General features: G+C 44.7%; 1 protein-coding gene across 1 annotated transcript in view; it reads left to right on the plus strand.

The window, feature by feature from the left end:
• LOC139576211 (T-cell immunomodulatory protein-like) overlaps positions 1-16193 on the plus strand; it is a 123021-nt gene that overhangs the window by 103337 nt on the left and 3491 nt on the right. The window contains exons 15-17 of the mRNA XM_071401993.1: positions 10080-10204; positions 12909-12991; positions 14774-14891. Coding sequence (XP_071258094.1) covers positions 10080-10204; positions 12909-12991; positions 14774-14891 — 326 coding nt within the window. The remainder of the gene's footprint in view (positions 1-10079; positions 10205-12908; positions 12992-14773; positions 14892-16193) is intronic.

Genomic DNA, 16193 nt, shown 5'->3' on the forward strand with positions numbered 1-16193 from the left:
ACCTAATCAAGATCTGATGTAGCGAGTGTGAGTTCTTTATACGCTGGTGTTAAAAGATTTCTACTGGTTACGATGGTCACCGTTTGAGATGATGTTTCATAAGATAATTTTTTGCGTAATTATGGGTCACTTTTAGAGGTCGACCGATTATGATTTTTCAACTCTGATACCGATTATTGGAGGACTGAAAAAAGCCGATACCGATTAATTGGACGATTTATATATATATATTTGTAATAATGACAACAATACTGAATCAACACTTTTATTTTAACTTAATATAATACATCAATAAAATCAATTTAGTCTCAAATAAATAATGAAACATGTTCAATTTGGTTTAAATAATGCCAAAACAAAGTGTTGGAGAAGAAAGTAAAAGTGCAATATTTGCCATGTAAAAAAGCTAACGTTTAAGTTCCTTGCTCAGAACATGAGAACATATGAAAGCTGGTGGTTCCTTTTAACATGAGTCTTCAATATTCCCAGGTAAGAAGTTTTAGGTTGTAGTTATTATAGGAATTATAGGACTATTTCTCTCTATACCATTTGTATTTCATATACCTTTGACTATTGGATGCTCTTATAGGCACTATATTATTGCCAGCCTAATATCGGGAGTTGATAGGCTGAAGTCATAAACAGCGCAATGCTTGAAGCACAGCGAAGAGCTGCTGGCAAATGCAGGAAAGTGCTGTTTGAATGAATGCTTATAAGCCTGCTGCTGCCTACCACCGCTCAGTCAGACTGCTCTATAAAATCATAGAATGAATTATAATATAATAACACACAGAGATATGGGCCTTGGGTCATTAATATGGTCAAATCTAGAAACTATAATTTCAAAAACAAAACGTTTATTCTTTCAGTGAAATACGGAACCGTTCCGTATTTTGCGATCCATCCCTAAGTCTAAATATTGCTGTTACATTGCACAACCTTCAATGTTGTGTCATAATTACGGTCTTTGTTAGGAAGAAATGGTCTTCACACAGTTCGCAACGAGCCAGGCAGCCCAAACTGCTGCATATACCCTGACTCTGCTTGCACAGAACGCAAGAGAAGTGACACAATTTCCCTAGTTAAAATAAATTAATGTTAGCAGGCAATATTAACTAAATATGCAGGTTTAAAAATATATACTTGTGTATTGATTTTAATAAAGGCATTGATGTTTATGGTTAGGTATACATTGGTGCAATTTTTTTTGCGAATGAGCTTGTTAAATCATCACCCGTTTGGCGAAGTAGGCTGTGATTCGATGATAAATTAACAGGCACCGCATCGATTATATGCAACGCAGGACAAGCTAGATTAAACTAGTAATATCATCAACCATGTGTAGTTAACTAGTGATTATGTTAAGATTGATTGTTTTTTTATAAGATAAGTTTAATGCTAACTAGCAACTTACCTTGGCTCCTTGCTGCACTCGCATAACAGGTAGTCAGCCTGCCACGCAGTCTCCTCGTGGAGTGCAATGTAATCGGCCAGAATCGGTGTCCAAAAATGCCGATTACCGATTGTTATGAAAACTTGAAATCAGCCCTAATTAATCAGCCATTCTGATTAATCGGTCGACCTCTAGTCACTTTTGCTACAATACTAATGCTGATCTCTATTAGAGTTTGCCTGATGGTGTCTGTTGCAATATAATGATGTTGCCGTCCCATTGTTTACCACTCTCCATGTGTTCTATTTGTGTTGTATCATTCCTCTGTGACCAGTGAAGGTCAAAAGCCTGCAGCGGGTTTTTGTGTGATATGGGCATGTGTTTTTGCGTGTGCGTGTAGGACGGTTGGCCGTCGAGGCCCGCGTAGAGAGCTAGTCTCTTCTACCGCTGGTGTCTCTGAGGGAGTGGAGGGACTAAAGTGGCTTGAATACGACTGGGCTGGAGTCACACTCTGTGACATGATTCAGGAGCTAAGGCATCTCTTTATCCCTCTACTCACTGAGCGAGAGTCCTGCTCTAAATAATGCACTGTACGTTAAAAGGTGTGCCTCAGAGCCATACCTCCACCACTGTAGCCCAGCCCTGCATCAGCCCCCCCCCCTCTCTGTTTCTGGTGGTGGGGTGGGCAACAGTGTGCTTCAACTCTCAGCCTCACACACCTGTCTCTTCTGTCCTCTACCATTGGGCTTCAGTGCCTCTCTTCTGTCTCGGAGACTCGGTGAGGAACATTGCAAGTTGCCATTGTTCGTGTGTATGTCATTTTTGAGGGGTAGGTAGATATCCCCTCGTCGGAGTGTTTGAACTGGTGAGATTCCTGACTCACCAGAGCAGCATTGGAAGTGAGTGGCTGTGGAGGAGATTGGAGAGTAGCTTTTCCTTCCCTTATGTTGTGAAGCTGGCAAAGTTCCTCATCTCTTCCTCTCCACTAGATATCCACTCTCCATCTCTCTCTCTCTCTCTGTGACACAGGAGACCAAGCACTGCAAGCTGTATGTTCTGAGTCAGGGTTTTGATGCTGGGGGGGGGGTCTATTTGGCTCACAATCTGTGTGTGTGGTGTGTGTTGTGTGTGTGTGCGCATATTGTACTCGCCCATGTTCTGAATGAACTTTTGGAGCTGAGAAGTCCTGACTCGTTGGGTGTGAGGATGTGTTCTGCTCTGTTTCCCACACAGACAACACTTGTAGGCTCTAGAGTGTTTGGGTGGTTGGGTGGGTGTGGTACTTTTCAACATGCTTGAGACTCCTCACACCCAGATTGGAGAGAGCCTGAGAAGTGAATGTGATAAGCTGTGGAAGCGTAAGGTTCCTTGAGTAAGCCTGCTCTTTGGGAGCTGTTTGGCTGGCTGGCCGCTCTGAATCCGTTTTACGGTCTGAGGGGGGAGCGGGTTGGAGGCTGTCAGTCATGTGCTGCAGGCTGGAGCGCTCCGCCAAGGTCTGTCTGTCTGTGTGCTCCACGGCCGCGCTGCAGGGAGATAGGACTCCCACACACTCCAGGCTGTAGCCCGCAGCAGCAAGCCAGAACCCCAACCACAAGCCTTCATCCAGCCAGCACAACCAGCACCCCCCTCCCCCCATTTCAGTGCATGGCCTCTCTCCAGCCTAGCTCCCCACCTGCAGAGTGGCAGTCCCTAAGCCAGCTTTCTCTCTGAGTGACACATCCTCCAGCCAGCGTCCCCAGCAGCACTGTGACATTTCCCCCCTACTGTCTCCATTCGCAACATGACACATCCTTTAGTTAACAACAGCCTGTCACTAGGGTAGCTGGTTAACCCCAAAATGTCTGTCGTCTACCATCCTCTCCTCCAGACCTAACACATACTTCCTAAGAGATTGTGGTTACTTAAGCTGGGCGTGCACGAGACAATTTTGGCCCCGATTTTTAGGGTTAGGGTACGTTTTTGAGATCAGTGATCATCAGCAATAGCCAATGAGAGCTCGCCAGAGAAGAAGCCAGTGAGATGATGACGTTGTATCACGTCACCCAGAATGTGTCCTCTCCTGCAGGAGCCATGACTACTACTTTTATGTGCTTCTACTCGCCTTTAACCAAAGCCAACGTGTCAAATCGTTACAGCTCTGAAGTTCACAAGCAATGTTACTCAATTCAAAATGTATTGGCTAGATATTTCAACTCTGCATGGCAAGCGTGGATCTCTGAGTGAAAACATTTATGCGGCTGCTTTGAGCCACAGCTCGTTCTTGCCAAGTTAACAATCTAATCACATCAAGTGAAGAATCGTGTGGTGTGTGACCCCGTGTGTGCCACGTTGTTTAGTATGCTCACCACTACGTTGGCAAGACAACAAAAGAACGACAGGAAAGACGGTTGTTTAACGTGAGGATTTTGAAAGTCGTGTAGTGTTCGTCCGGCATTTGTCCGAGCTTGAATGGAGAAACGAGAGCGAGAGACGTGCGTGTGTGTTTCTTAGTTTCAAAATGATTACCTTGACTCAACAGAGATGACCTTCCTGAGCTTGCTCTGGAATTCAGTTAGATGGAGAAGCTGCAGTGCGTGTGTTTGAGACGAAGCAGATACAACAGTTCACATGGGGACAAGTGAGAGCTCACGCGCTTTCTGCTGACTATTGTGTGCGTGTGTGTGTCTGAACCTTTGGTCCTATGCCTGACAGTATAGAGAAAGACCCTTGGGTTCGGGTCATGGTAGCCCAGTGAGAACAGGGTCTCCCAAACTCAGTCCTGCCCCCCCCCCCCCCAGGGTGCACATTTTGGGCTTTGCCCCTAGCACTACACAGCTGATTCAAATAATCAAAGCTTGATGATAATGATGTTGGTTATTTGAATCAGCTTTGTGATGCTAGGGCTAAAACCGAAACGTGCTTCCGGCTGCCAGGACCGAGTTTGGAAAACCCTGAGTTGGAACAACATTTAACTGAACTGCTTACTTTTTAAATGTCTTGTTTTTAATCTCTTTATGCGTAGGCCACGTTTAGAATCGCTTAATCAAAAGACTAATTCTGGTGAGGCAATATACACCTTAATCAGATGACTCTGTCAGTCTATGTGCAGTCTTCCAGTGTAAGTCTTCTCATTAGTGGACAATGCCAAAACTGCAACGCATTCCTCAGCTCTACTGAGCAACAATACTATGTCAAAATGTATTGGCTAGATATTTCAACTCTGCATGGCAAGCGTGGATCTCTGAGTGAAAACATTTATGCGGCTGCTTTGAGCCACAGCTCGTTCTTGCCAAGTTAACAATCTAATCACATCAAGTGAAGAATCGTGTGGTGTGTGACCCCGTGTGTGCCACGTTGTTTGACACGTTGGCTTTGGTTAAAGGCGAGTAGAAGCACATAAAAGTAGTAGTCATGGCTCCTGCAGGAGAGGACACATTCTGGGTGACGTGATACAACGTCATCATCTCACTGGCTTCTTCTCTGGCGAGCTCTCATTGGCTATTGCTGATGCAGTGCGTGTGTTTGAGACGAAGCAGATACAACAGTTCACATGGGGACAAGTGAGAGCTCACGCGCTTTCTGCTGACTATGTATTATGTCAGCATACTAAACAATTAATCTTCTCCTTTCCCCCCTCTGATAACCAGGTGGTGAATCGCATCTCTGCATGTCTGGCAGACATATCAGTGTGGATGACGGATCACCACCTCAAGCTGAACCTCGGCAAGACGGAGCTGCTCTTCCTCCCGGGGAAGGACTGCCCGTTCCATGATCTCGCCATCACGGTTGACAACTCCATTGTGTCCTCCTCCCAGAGTGCTAAGAACCTTGGCGTGATCCTGGACAACACCCTGTCGTTCTCAACTAACATCAAGGCGGTGACCCGTTCCTGTAGGTTCATGCTCTACAACATTCGCAGAGTACGACCCTGCCTCACGCAGGAAGCGGCGCAGGTCCTAATCCAGGCACTTGTCATCTCCCGTCTGGATTACTGCAACTCGCTGTTGGCTGGGCTCCCTGCCTGTGCCATTAAACCCCTACAACTCATCCAGAACGCCGCAGCCCGTCTGGTGTTCAACTTTACCAAGTTCTCTCACGTCACCCCGCTCCTCCGCTCTCTCCACTGGCTTCCAGTTGAAGCTCGCATCCGCTACAAGACCATGGTGCTTGCCTACGGAGCTGTGAGGGGAACGGCACCTCCGTACCTTCAGGCTCTGATCAGGCCCTACACCCAAACAAGGGCACTGCGTTCATCCACCTCTGGCCTGCTCGCCTCCCTACCTCTGAGGAAGTACAGTTCCCGCTCAGCCCAGTCAAAACTGTTCGCTGCTCTGGCACCCCAATGGTGGAACAAACTCCCTCACGACGCCAGGTCAGCGGAGTCAATCACCACCTTCCGGAGACACCTGAAACCCCACCTCTTTAAGGAATACCTAGGATAGGATAAAGTAATCCTTCTAAACCCCCCCCCCCCCCCTTAAAAGAGTTAGATGCACTATTGTAAAGTGGTTGTTCCACTGGATATCATAAGGTGAATGCACCAATTTGTAAGTCGCTCTGGATAAGAGCGTCTGCTAAATGACTTAAATGTAAATGTTAAATGTACTGCCAGAAAGTAGAGGCAGGACAGTTGCCCAGACTTCAAAATCCATCTTAATGTACACGGATCAAGTCATTAGTTTTCCTTTGTCCTTTCTCCAGTGTGGTAACACCTCTAAACTGCTTTCACAGAGCAAATTGTTTTTCTTTTTAACAGCGTTATTAACCCGTCTCTCCCCGCGGAGTGACTTTTCTGTCGTTTTCTGTTGAACTGTACATGTAAGGGTCTTGGATGCCCCCAGGTCAGAACATAATGAAACTGCACCTCATTCCCCACCACACATGCGTAACACAGAGTCATTAGTGAGTGTCCAGAGAGGACTAAATTGATTGCAGACATGACATATACACAGAGTGTTCAAAACATTAGGAACACTTTCCTAATATTGAGTTGCACCCCCTTTTGCCCTCAGAACAGCCTCAGTTCGTCGGGGCATGGACCTTACAAGGTTTCAAAAGCGTTCCACAGGGATGCTGGCCCATGTTGACTGCAATGCTTCACACAGTTGTGTCAAGTTGGCTGGATGTCTTTTGGGTGGTGGATCATTCTTGATACACACGGGAAACTGAAAGTTCTTGACACACTCAAACCGGTGCGCCTACTACCATACCCCGTTCAAAGGCACTTAAATCTTTGTTCATGCCCGTTCACCCTCTGCGTGGTACACATACACAATCCGTGTCTCAAGGCTTTAAAATCCTTCTCTAACCTGTCTCATCCTTCCCTTCATCTACACCACTGGTCACCAACTGGTCGATCTCCAAGGCATTCTCCTAGTCAATCACCAAACATTTCTGTTAAAAACCCAACAATAAAGCCTTGTGTTCCTTTTTTAAACTTCACTTTTTGCAGTAGGTGCATTTGATTCAGCAGCCCTGACGGCTGAAATAATGCAGTGCGACATGAGTTTTGCCATCAGCAGGAAGACTGTGTCCCCTTTTCTCAGCGGAGGGAGGGAGGGAGAGCGGAGGGACGGTGAGTTGGGTGAGAGGCAGCCTCACCGCTCCCTCCCTCCCCTCAGACTAACCATCAGACGCAGGCCATCAGTCCAGTAAAAATGATATACCTACTTGTATTTTTTTTAATAGAATTTAAAAATGGTCTGAGGAGAACAGCATTGGCAGGGCAATTCAAGCATAGCCAATATGCAGTCATAATGTATAGGGCCTATAGCTTACTGGACAAACCTGCACAAATTGGTTAATGTTACATAGGCTTACGTTTTTTTAAAGCAATGTAAAAAAATAAATAATCTGAGCAGTAGATCTAGGCTTGCATTTTGACTCAGAAAGCGCAACTCAATATTAGGAAGGTGTTCCTAATGTTTTGAACACTCTGTGTATATGTCATGTGTGCAATCAATGTAGTCCTCTCTGGACACTCACTAATGACTCTGTGTTATGCATGTGTGGTGGGGAATGAGGTGCAGTTTCATTATGTTCTGACCTGGGGGCATCCAAGACCCTTACATGTACAGTTCCACAGAAAGCGACAGAAAAGTCACTCCGCGAAGAGAGAGACGGGTTAATGACGCTGTTAACCCAGAAAAGGTGGTTGACCACTGATCTACACTGGTTGACGTGGATTTAACAGGTGACGTCAATGAGGGATCAGGGATTTCACCTGGATTCACCTGGTCAGTCTGTGTCATGGAAAGAGCAGGTGTTTTTACGCTGGGTGTATGCGTCAGAGTCAATACCCTGCTATTGTATCACAAAACTGATGAGAGTGATCGATGTCACACACACACACACCAAGATCTCAGCGTGATGTCCATATTGGCAGTTAGCCTACTGGTGTAACTAGCACTGTGAAGTGGACTTCCAATCAGTGTCACTAGAATGGACAAGCCACTTTATTAACATAAATGTATACAGTACCATATCTGTAATGACAGATTCTGACTTTCTCAGCTTCCTTTGTCCCCCCCATTTTTTTTTTTTTAATGATAGCCCTTATTTTAAAAAGGTGAGCGTCTCTGTATGATTGAAGCAATTACGTTGGCTTTTACAGCAACTGCTCTGAAGCTGCTCAGTGTAACCTGCTCCGTCGTCGCAGGAACAGGGCTCAAAGCAGGGTCATGCTTTCATTTCAGAGGAGATGGTCTAGTTGGTCCTCGTTTCGAACTGTTACATTGGAGATTCGCGGAAGGCAATATATAGATTCTCTCAAGAGGGAGTTACACTTGCGCTTTACTCGTAGACAGGCATTCAACCCCAAGCTTTTAGGCTCTATACTTAGAGTACCGGTCAAAAGTTTGGATACACCACAAGTTTGGATACACCTTTTTTTACTATTTTCTACATTGTAGAATAACAGTGAAGACATCAAAACTATGAAATAACACATATGGACTCAAGTAGTAACCAAAAAAAGTGTTAAACAAATCCAAATATATTTGGGATTTTAGATTCTTCAAAGTAGCCACCCTTTGCCTTGATGACAGCTTTGCACGCTCTTGGCATTCTCTCAACCAGCTTCATGAGGAATGCTTTTCCAACCGTCTTGAAGGAGTTGCTTTCCCTTCACTCTGCGGTCCAACTCATCCCAAACCATCTTAATTGCGTTGAGGTCGGGTGATTGTGGAGGCCAGGTTATCTGATGCAGCACTCCATCACTCTCCTTACACAGCCTGGAGGTGTGTTTTGGGTCATTGTCCTGTTGAAAAACAAATGATAGTCCAACTAAGCACAAACCAGATGGGATGGCAGATTGCTGTGGTAGCCATGCTGGTTAAGTGTGCTTTCAATTATAAATAAATCAGTGTCACCAGAAAAGCAGCCCCACAGCATCACACCTTCTCCTCCATGCTTCACAGTGATAACCGCACATGCGGAGATCATCCGTTCACCTACTCTGTGTCTCACAAAGACACAGCGGTTGGAACCAAAAAATCTCAAATTTGGACTCATGAGACCCAAGGACAGATTTTCAATGGTCTAATGTCCATTGCTCGTGTTTCTTGGCCCAAGCAATTCTCTTCTTCTTGTTGGTGTCCTTTAGTAGGTGTGTCTTTTAGTAGGCCTGATTCACGCAGTCTCCTCTGAACAGTTGATGTTGAGATGTGTTTGTTACTTGAACTCAGTGAAGCATTTATTTGGGCCACAATTTATGAGGCTGGTAACTCTAATGAACTTATCCTCTGCAGAAGAGGTAGCTTTAGGTCTTCCTTTCCTGTGACCGTCCTCATGAGAGCCAGTTTCGTAATAGCGCCTGATGGTTTTTGCGACTGCACTTGAAGCAACTTTCAAAGTTCTCGAAATTTTCCATACTGACCTTCATATCTTAAAGTAATGATGGACTGTAGTTTCTCTTTGATTATTTGAGCTGTTCTTGCCATAATATGGACTTGTTCTTTTACCAAATAGGGATATCTTCTGTATACCAACCCTACCTTGTCACAACACAATTGGCTCAAAGGCATTAAGAATAAAATAAATTCCACAAATTAACTTTGAACAAGGCACACCTGTTAATTGAAATGCATTCCAGGTGACTACCTCATGAAGCTGGTTGAGAGAATGCCAAGAGTGTGAAAAGCCGTCATCAAGGCAAAGGCAAACTTTGAAGAATATATTTTGATTTGTTTAACACTTTTTTTGTGTTATTTCTTAGTTTTGATGTCTTCACTATTATTCTACAATGTAGAAAATAGTCAAATAAAGAAAAACCCTTGAATGAGTAGGTGTGTCCAAACTTTTGACTGGTACTGTATATGTGTAGATAATAGCCAGGCAGAACACACTCTGTTTTCTTTTATGTGGACTGAATATCCTACTATAATCAGTCATTGAAGCTTTTCCTTGCTGCACATTGTAAATGTGCTTCCATCTGAGTGTAGGTCCAGACCAGCCATGCAGTCCATCCACATTTATCCTGATTTGTTGCCGTGGTGCTCTCTCTGATTACCATAAAGCGGGTGATTTACGTCGGCTGCGCTTGGCAGGGCGTGAGCCAGTGGCGAGGACGCGGTGGTGTAGGGGGTGGTAGATGCCTCTTGACTGGGCGATGGTAGGAATAGGATGGTCTGATTTGTGTCTTTTATGAGGCTTGTTTATGGGTCTGAATGGTTCTAATGGCTCCTTTTTGTTTTTCCCCTCCATGCAGCCGGCCAGCTGAGCCAGTCGGCCCACCTCTCCCTGCAGTTGCCTTATACCGTCCTGGGGCTGGGGCGCAGCGCCAACTTCCTGGACCACCTGTACGTGGGTATCCCCCGGCCCCTCGGGGACAAGGTACAGTATGGTGCGCTGCAGCACAGGGGGAGGGGAGCGGAGAGGAGGGACATGCCAGACAAAACACAGACAGGACAGGATGCAGTAGGTCTAATTACTACGGCATAAAACTGATACTGTTTCTAGTCACTGTAACCATGTGGAGAACACACCCAGAGCCACTGATACTGACAATAACTCTACTGCAGGTTGATGTAAGTGTTGTAAACGTTTCTTCCTGTTGCAATATGATAAGTAGATGATTTATTATGCAGTAAATAATTCATTATCTTCTTCATTCACCCACTTTTGTGCTACCTCAAACATTGGCATGTGGTTTGGGTTCGTGGGGAGCGACAGCCTTCTGTCTCTCGTATCGCGCACCGTTTGAAATGCTGTTTGTTGGTTCCTCGATAGATTCCCCTGCGCGGCTCAGTTGAATTTGAGACGCTGGCTCCCGTTCCTCACCTGTCAAAGAATAGAACAGAGGTCTTCATCATAGCGAATTTGCATTGCAAATTTCTGCCCATACCACACTACCTTGGGAGCGAGGCTCGTACAGAGTAAGGCATCTGAAGTAAAGCAACGTGCTTTGTTGTCGCTCGCACCCTTTGAGTTATGCAAGAAAGATTTTCCACTAAGGTTCACATTTCCCCACACACCAGTTAATAAAATCTTTATAATGCTTTGTATTATGCTAACCACTTTTTACATTCAGAGGGCATATGAAAATGGTGTCTTCAGTGCTACATACACTGAGTATAAAAAACATTAAGGACACCTGCTCTTTCCATGACATAGACTGACCAGGTGAATCCAGGTGAAATCTATGATCCTTTATTGATGTCACTTGTTAAATCCACTTCAATCGGTGTAGATGAAGGGGAGGAGACAGGTTAAAGAAGGATTTTTAAGCCTTGAGAAAATTGAGACATGGATTGTGTATGTGTGCCATTCAGAGGGCGAATGGGCAAGACAAAAAATGTAAGTTCCTTTGAACGGGGTATGGTAGTAGGTGACAGGTGCACCAGGTTTGTGTCAAGAACTGCAACGCTGCTGGGTTTTTCATGCTCAACCGTTTCCTGTGTGTATCAAGAATTGTCCACCACCCAAAGGACATCCAGCCAACTTGACACAACTGTGGGGAGCATTGGAGTCAACATGGGCCAGCATCCCTGTGGAACACTGTGGAACGCTGTGGAATGGGGGGAGTGCGCGCAACACAATATTAGGAACGTGTTAGGAAGGTGTTCCTAAAATGTTTACACTCAGACACAGCTGTTCATTAAATGTGTACACTATCTGGCTGTCTCTGTGAGTTTGGGGAGGATAGTTCCTATCTGTCTGTCTCAGGTCTATCTCCAACCCTCCCTCACAGGGGAAAACATTCAGGGGGCCTGTGAGGGTTTGGGAGAGATAAAGAGAGGAAAGAGGGGGAGAGACAGAGAGAGAGAGGAAAGGGAGTGTGTTCTACTTCTACTCTCCTCCTGCACACTCGTCTCAATCCCATGAGGATCCTTTCCTCCGCTCACAAGGTTTTTCAAGATTCCCGCTCTGCTATCGCCTCCCCAAAAACCCCACTTCACTCCCAACTTCAGACCCAGCGCTCTCCTTTGAAACACTCTCTGAAAACCCAGAAACGCTTTCCTCCTCTTAAACACAGACGTCTTCTCTTAGCCAAAGCGCCAGAAGCGCAGCCTGTCACTGTCTCTCACTGCCGTTCTGCATACACCACACTGCATTGAAGAGTAAAATGTCAGCGTTAGCTTAGTAGGTTAAGCACTGCAACTTCTAATGAACTAGCACACTGTTCACAATGCACTGACACGATAAGGTGACTCATTCAGTTCATCATTATTCTCCTTAACCTATTTTACCTCAAACACTAGCAATTAGTAACTCAAAATCCCTGAATCTGCAGCTCTGATTCGCTTTGAGTCTTTGCCTTACATAGAATTTGTATCTCTAAGCTATGTAGGTGTGTCATTCACTTTAATTGACATTTCTCAGTGTCAGGAAGGAGTCATATGCATGGCTTCCAGACGCACACAACCCTCATCATTGTAACAATACTCCAGCTAATGGGACTGTAGGAAGTAGGCTGACACACCAGGGGGATACTTCAGCAGACATTTATTTAATTGACTAGACTGTCTGTGTCTTAAATGCATGCCTTTAAATAGCTCGGGTATAGGTAGCTGAAAACCCTGGGCTCTCATTAGGGTGGCTCTGAGTAAACGAGGATGCAAAGTACGCCGTCACACACCGCGTGTGCGTCTGCATGCATCTGCGTGTGTGAGCGAGCAAGTGTGTTTCCCTTATCCCTTAATGTTGCCAAATGATAGATGTGTTGTCGGAAATGAGTCTCTCTTCTCTAGAGGACTCTGTGAGAAAGATGAATTTAATGTTTGCTGGTGATTGCCATCCAGTAACAACTTGAAGAGGGGAAATTACCTTTGTAATTAATACAGAAACTGTCTTTGAAAAGCTTTTGAGCTTGAACTTCTAATAATAAAGTTCCTTAAACTCTGAAGTAGAGAGCAAATTGTAGTGCAGTACTGTACAGGAAATTACTCGGGCCCTACATCGTATGTGCACCGAGAAGTGTGTGATATATTGCCTGCATTGTGTTACCTTTGAACTAGAGTTGTTCCATTATTGCCTGCCCCTTCATTCTGCCTCCCTGAAGCTCTAATAACATTGGTTCTCTGTTTCTGCCTTGCAGGACGTGAGGAAGCAGGAGTGGACAGCCATCATCCCCAACTCGCAGCTCATAGTCATTCCATACCCACATAACGAGCCCCGCAGGTACACACACACACACACACACACACACACACACACACATACATTTGTACTTGGACACCCACAAACATGCTCAGGCCATGTTTCAATGTGTTTCTGTTTCATTCACATGTAGTCCTACCCCCAGGAGTGCCAGCAGATGGCAGAACCCCCTTCTCCGTATGGCCAGCTAACATATTCTCTCACCAACACATGGAACACACACACTCTGACAAATGCTGCACTTGCATATTCAGTGCCTTCGGAAACTATTCAGACCCCCTTGACTTATTCTAAAATTGATTAAGAAAAAAAAATCCCTCAATCTACGCACAATACCCCATAATGACAAAGCGAAAACAGATTTTTAGGAATGTTTGCAAAAAAACAGCAATGCCTTATTTACATAAGTATTCAGACCCTTTCCTATGAGATTCGAAATTGAGCTCGGGTGCATCCTGTTTCCATTGATCATCCTTGAGATGTCTAGTCCACCTGTGTTAAATTCAATTGATTGGACATGATTTGGAAAGGCATTCACCTTTCTAGATAATGTTCGACAGTTGCCAGTGGATGTCAGAGCAAAAACCAAGGCATGAGGTCGAAAGAATTGTCCGTAGAGCTCCGAGACAGGATTGTGTTGAGGCACAGATCTGGGGAAGGGTACCAAAACTTTGAGTGGCCCAGCCAGAGCCCAGACTTGAACCCGGTCAAACATCTCTGGAGAGACCTGAAAATAGATGTGCAGCAACGCTCCCCGTCTAACCTGACAGAGTTTGAGAAGATCTGCAGAGAAGAATTGGAGAAACCTCCGAAATACAGGCGTGCCAAGCTTGTAATGTCACAGCCAAGAAGACTCGAGGCTGTAATCGCTGCCAAAGGTGCTTCAACAAAGTACTGTGTAAAGGGTCTGAATACTTAGGTAAATGTTATATTTCAGTTTTTTATTTCTCAAACATTTGCAAAAACCTGTTTTTGCTTTGTCATTATGGGGTATTTTGTGTAGATAAAAAAATATTTCATCCATTTTAAAATAAGGCTGTAAGGTAACAAAGTGTGGAAAAAGTCATGGGGTCTGAATACTTTCCGAATGCACTTTATATACCTACTACACTGACTTATTACTCATAAAAACACACCCACATTATGTAGACGCATATATCATGTAGTGTTCATACATTACAGTGACTGCTCAGTGTATATCTGTGTAAAGAAGGTGTCTTCAGTCTGATAATGTCTATGGGCATAGGTTAACGCAACATATGGTGGCTCATTTTGTGTCTTGTTTTCACCACTAATATGTAATGTGTTTATTAGTTCTGATAGAATGTCTTAATGAAGTTATTTTGATTCATATTTGAGCAGATGTATTGTTCTTCAGCCATTTATTGTAGTATAATATCGTATCTCCACAATCTGGGTCTGTTCTTGTTTTTAGTCAAACCATTCAAACGAACTCTCCGTTCTCTTCAATAGTCACAAAATATGTGGATCGAAAGACAGGAAATGCGCTTGTCATTTTTTGTTTTTGATCTTTTTCATTGAAATGGTTCGTCTCTGACAGTGATGTAGCGTTTCTCGATTCATTTTGACCTAATATGTCACAATGTCATATTTTGTGATTACAGAAACGTTGTCAAATAACATCTCTGATCAAGCAAAATATGCTAAATGTCCTTAATATAGCACATTGACTCTTACCTTCTGATAGGGTTGGGGAAAGACGAGACATACCTTTTTGTGGGAGTTTTATGTCGTGTAGTAGTTGATACGCTTTTTCTTTCTCCTACCCGTTCCCTCTTTTAGCTGGAGTGCGAAGTTGTATCTGACCCCCAGTAACATAGTCCTACTGACTGCCATCGCTCTGATTGGCGTGTGTGTTTTCATCCTGGTTATCATTGGCATCCTCCACTGGCAGGAGAAGGTAAGGACAGAATGGCACAAATACAACTTACACCGTTTATCATCGTCATTACCATCATTATTGTTTTAATCAACAATAATGAGCACCATCAACCTCGTCTCTTCTCCTTCATTTTTAGTTGTACTGTCTTGTCATTTTCCTTGCATTCCTCCTCACTATCCTCTCCTCCTCCTCCTCTTAATAGTCTGAGCCAAAGCCGGTTATGTTCTGGTCAGAGCAGTTTGTGCCTTCTCTCATCCTCCCCACCATTGCCTGTCCATAGTATCTGATGGGGGTCTTCTCTTCTCCTGGCCCTGTGTCGCTGCTGGGGAGCTCTGGTGCTGGTCCAGAGAGCAGGAGACCCGCTGTGGGCAAAGGGTTCACTCAGAGAGGAACAGATGGGTCAGAACCAGCAGATGGGCCCTGTCCTCTAACCTCCCACAGAGATTCAGCACGGCTGTTAGAGGGCCATAACCAGTGAGGACGCTCGGCTGTGATTGCTTTGTTCTGCCCCTTCAGCATATCAAAACTTTTGTTCATCATCCCTGTAAATATGCCCTCCAGGGAGTGTGTTGTCTTGTTACATTCCTGTGGGTGTTTGTGAATTTTACATTAAGTGTTTAGGTAATCATGTATGGTTTGAATTTTGCAAACTTGTGAGAATTTGCATGTGTTTCCATGCAACTATTGCCGACATGCGTGTGTGGTCTGTGTCCAGCCTGCCGTGCAACACTCTGAGCGATTCATCCCCATCCCAGTGCAGCCGTGGCTGGTCTGTTCCTCCACCAAGCGAAGCCGGGCGATGTTGGCGTCTTCTCAAAGCCATCTGCTGTGGGTGCCTGATTATGCACGTAGGAAGCCATAATTGCTCTCTGCTTAGGGAACTGTTCCGGGAACACTAGCTTCATTGGAGTTGACACTGCATTAAAATAACATGTTTGGCTCTATATCTGAGGAACTGAGCCCAGCAATTATATTTCATCAGAAAGAGAGAGAGGTAGAGACATGTCTCGTTGTCCGTCATTGATTAGAGGTTGATTGAATGATAATGTTCGTGATGGCCAAGCTAATGGAAGCTCAGGTAATAGCTAGCTGTTCATTTGTTTAGGTGATTACTGGGCCAATGTACTCTACTTCAGTTCAGAGCCCCCTTCCCTTTCAGAGATACAGGTAACTGCCAAAATAAAGGAAACACAAACATAAAGTGTCTTTAATAGGGTGTTGGGCCACAACGAGCCAGAAAAGCTTCAATGCACCTTGGCATAGATTCTGGAACTCTTATTGGAGGGATGCGACACCATTCTTCCACGAGAAATTCCATGA

This window comes from Salvelinus alpinus, chromosome 5 (genome assembly GCF_045679555.1).
Source record: "Salvelinus alpinus chromosome 5, SLU_Salpinus.1, whole genome shotgun sequence".
Taxonomy (NCBI): Eukaryota; Metazoa; Chordata; class Actinopteri; order Salmoniformes; family Salmonidae; genus Salvelinus; species Salvelinus alpinus.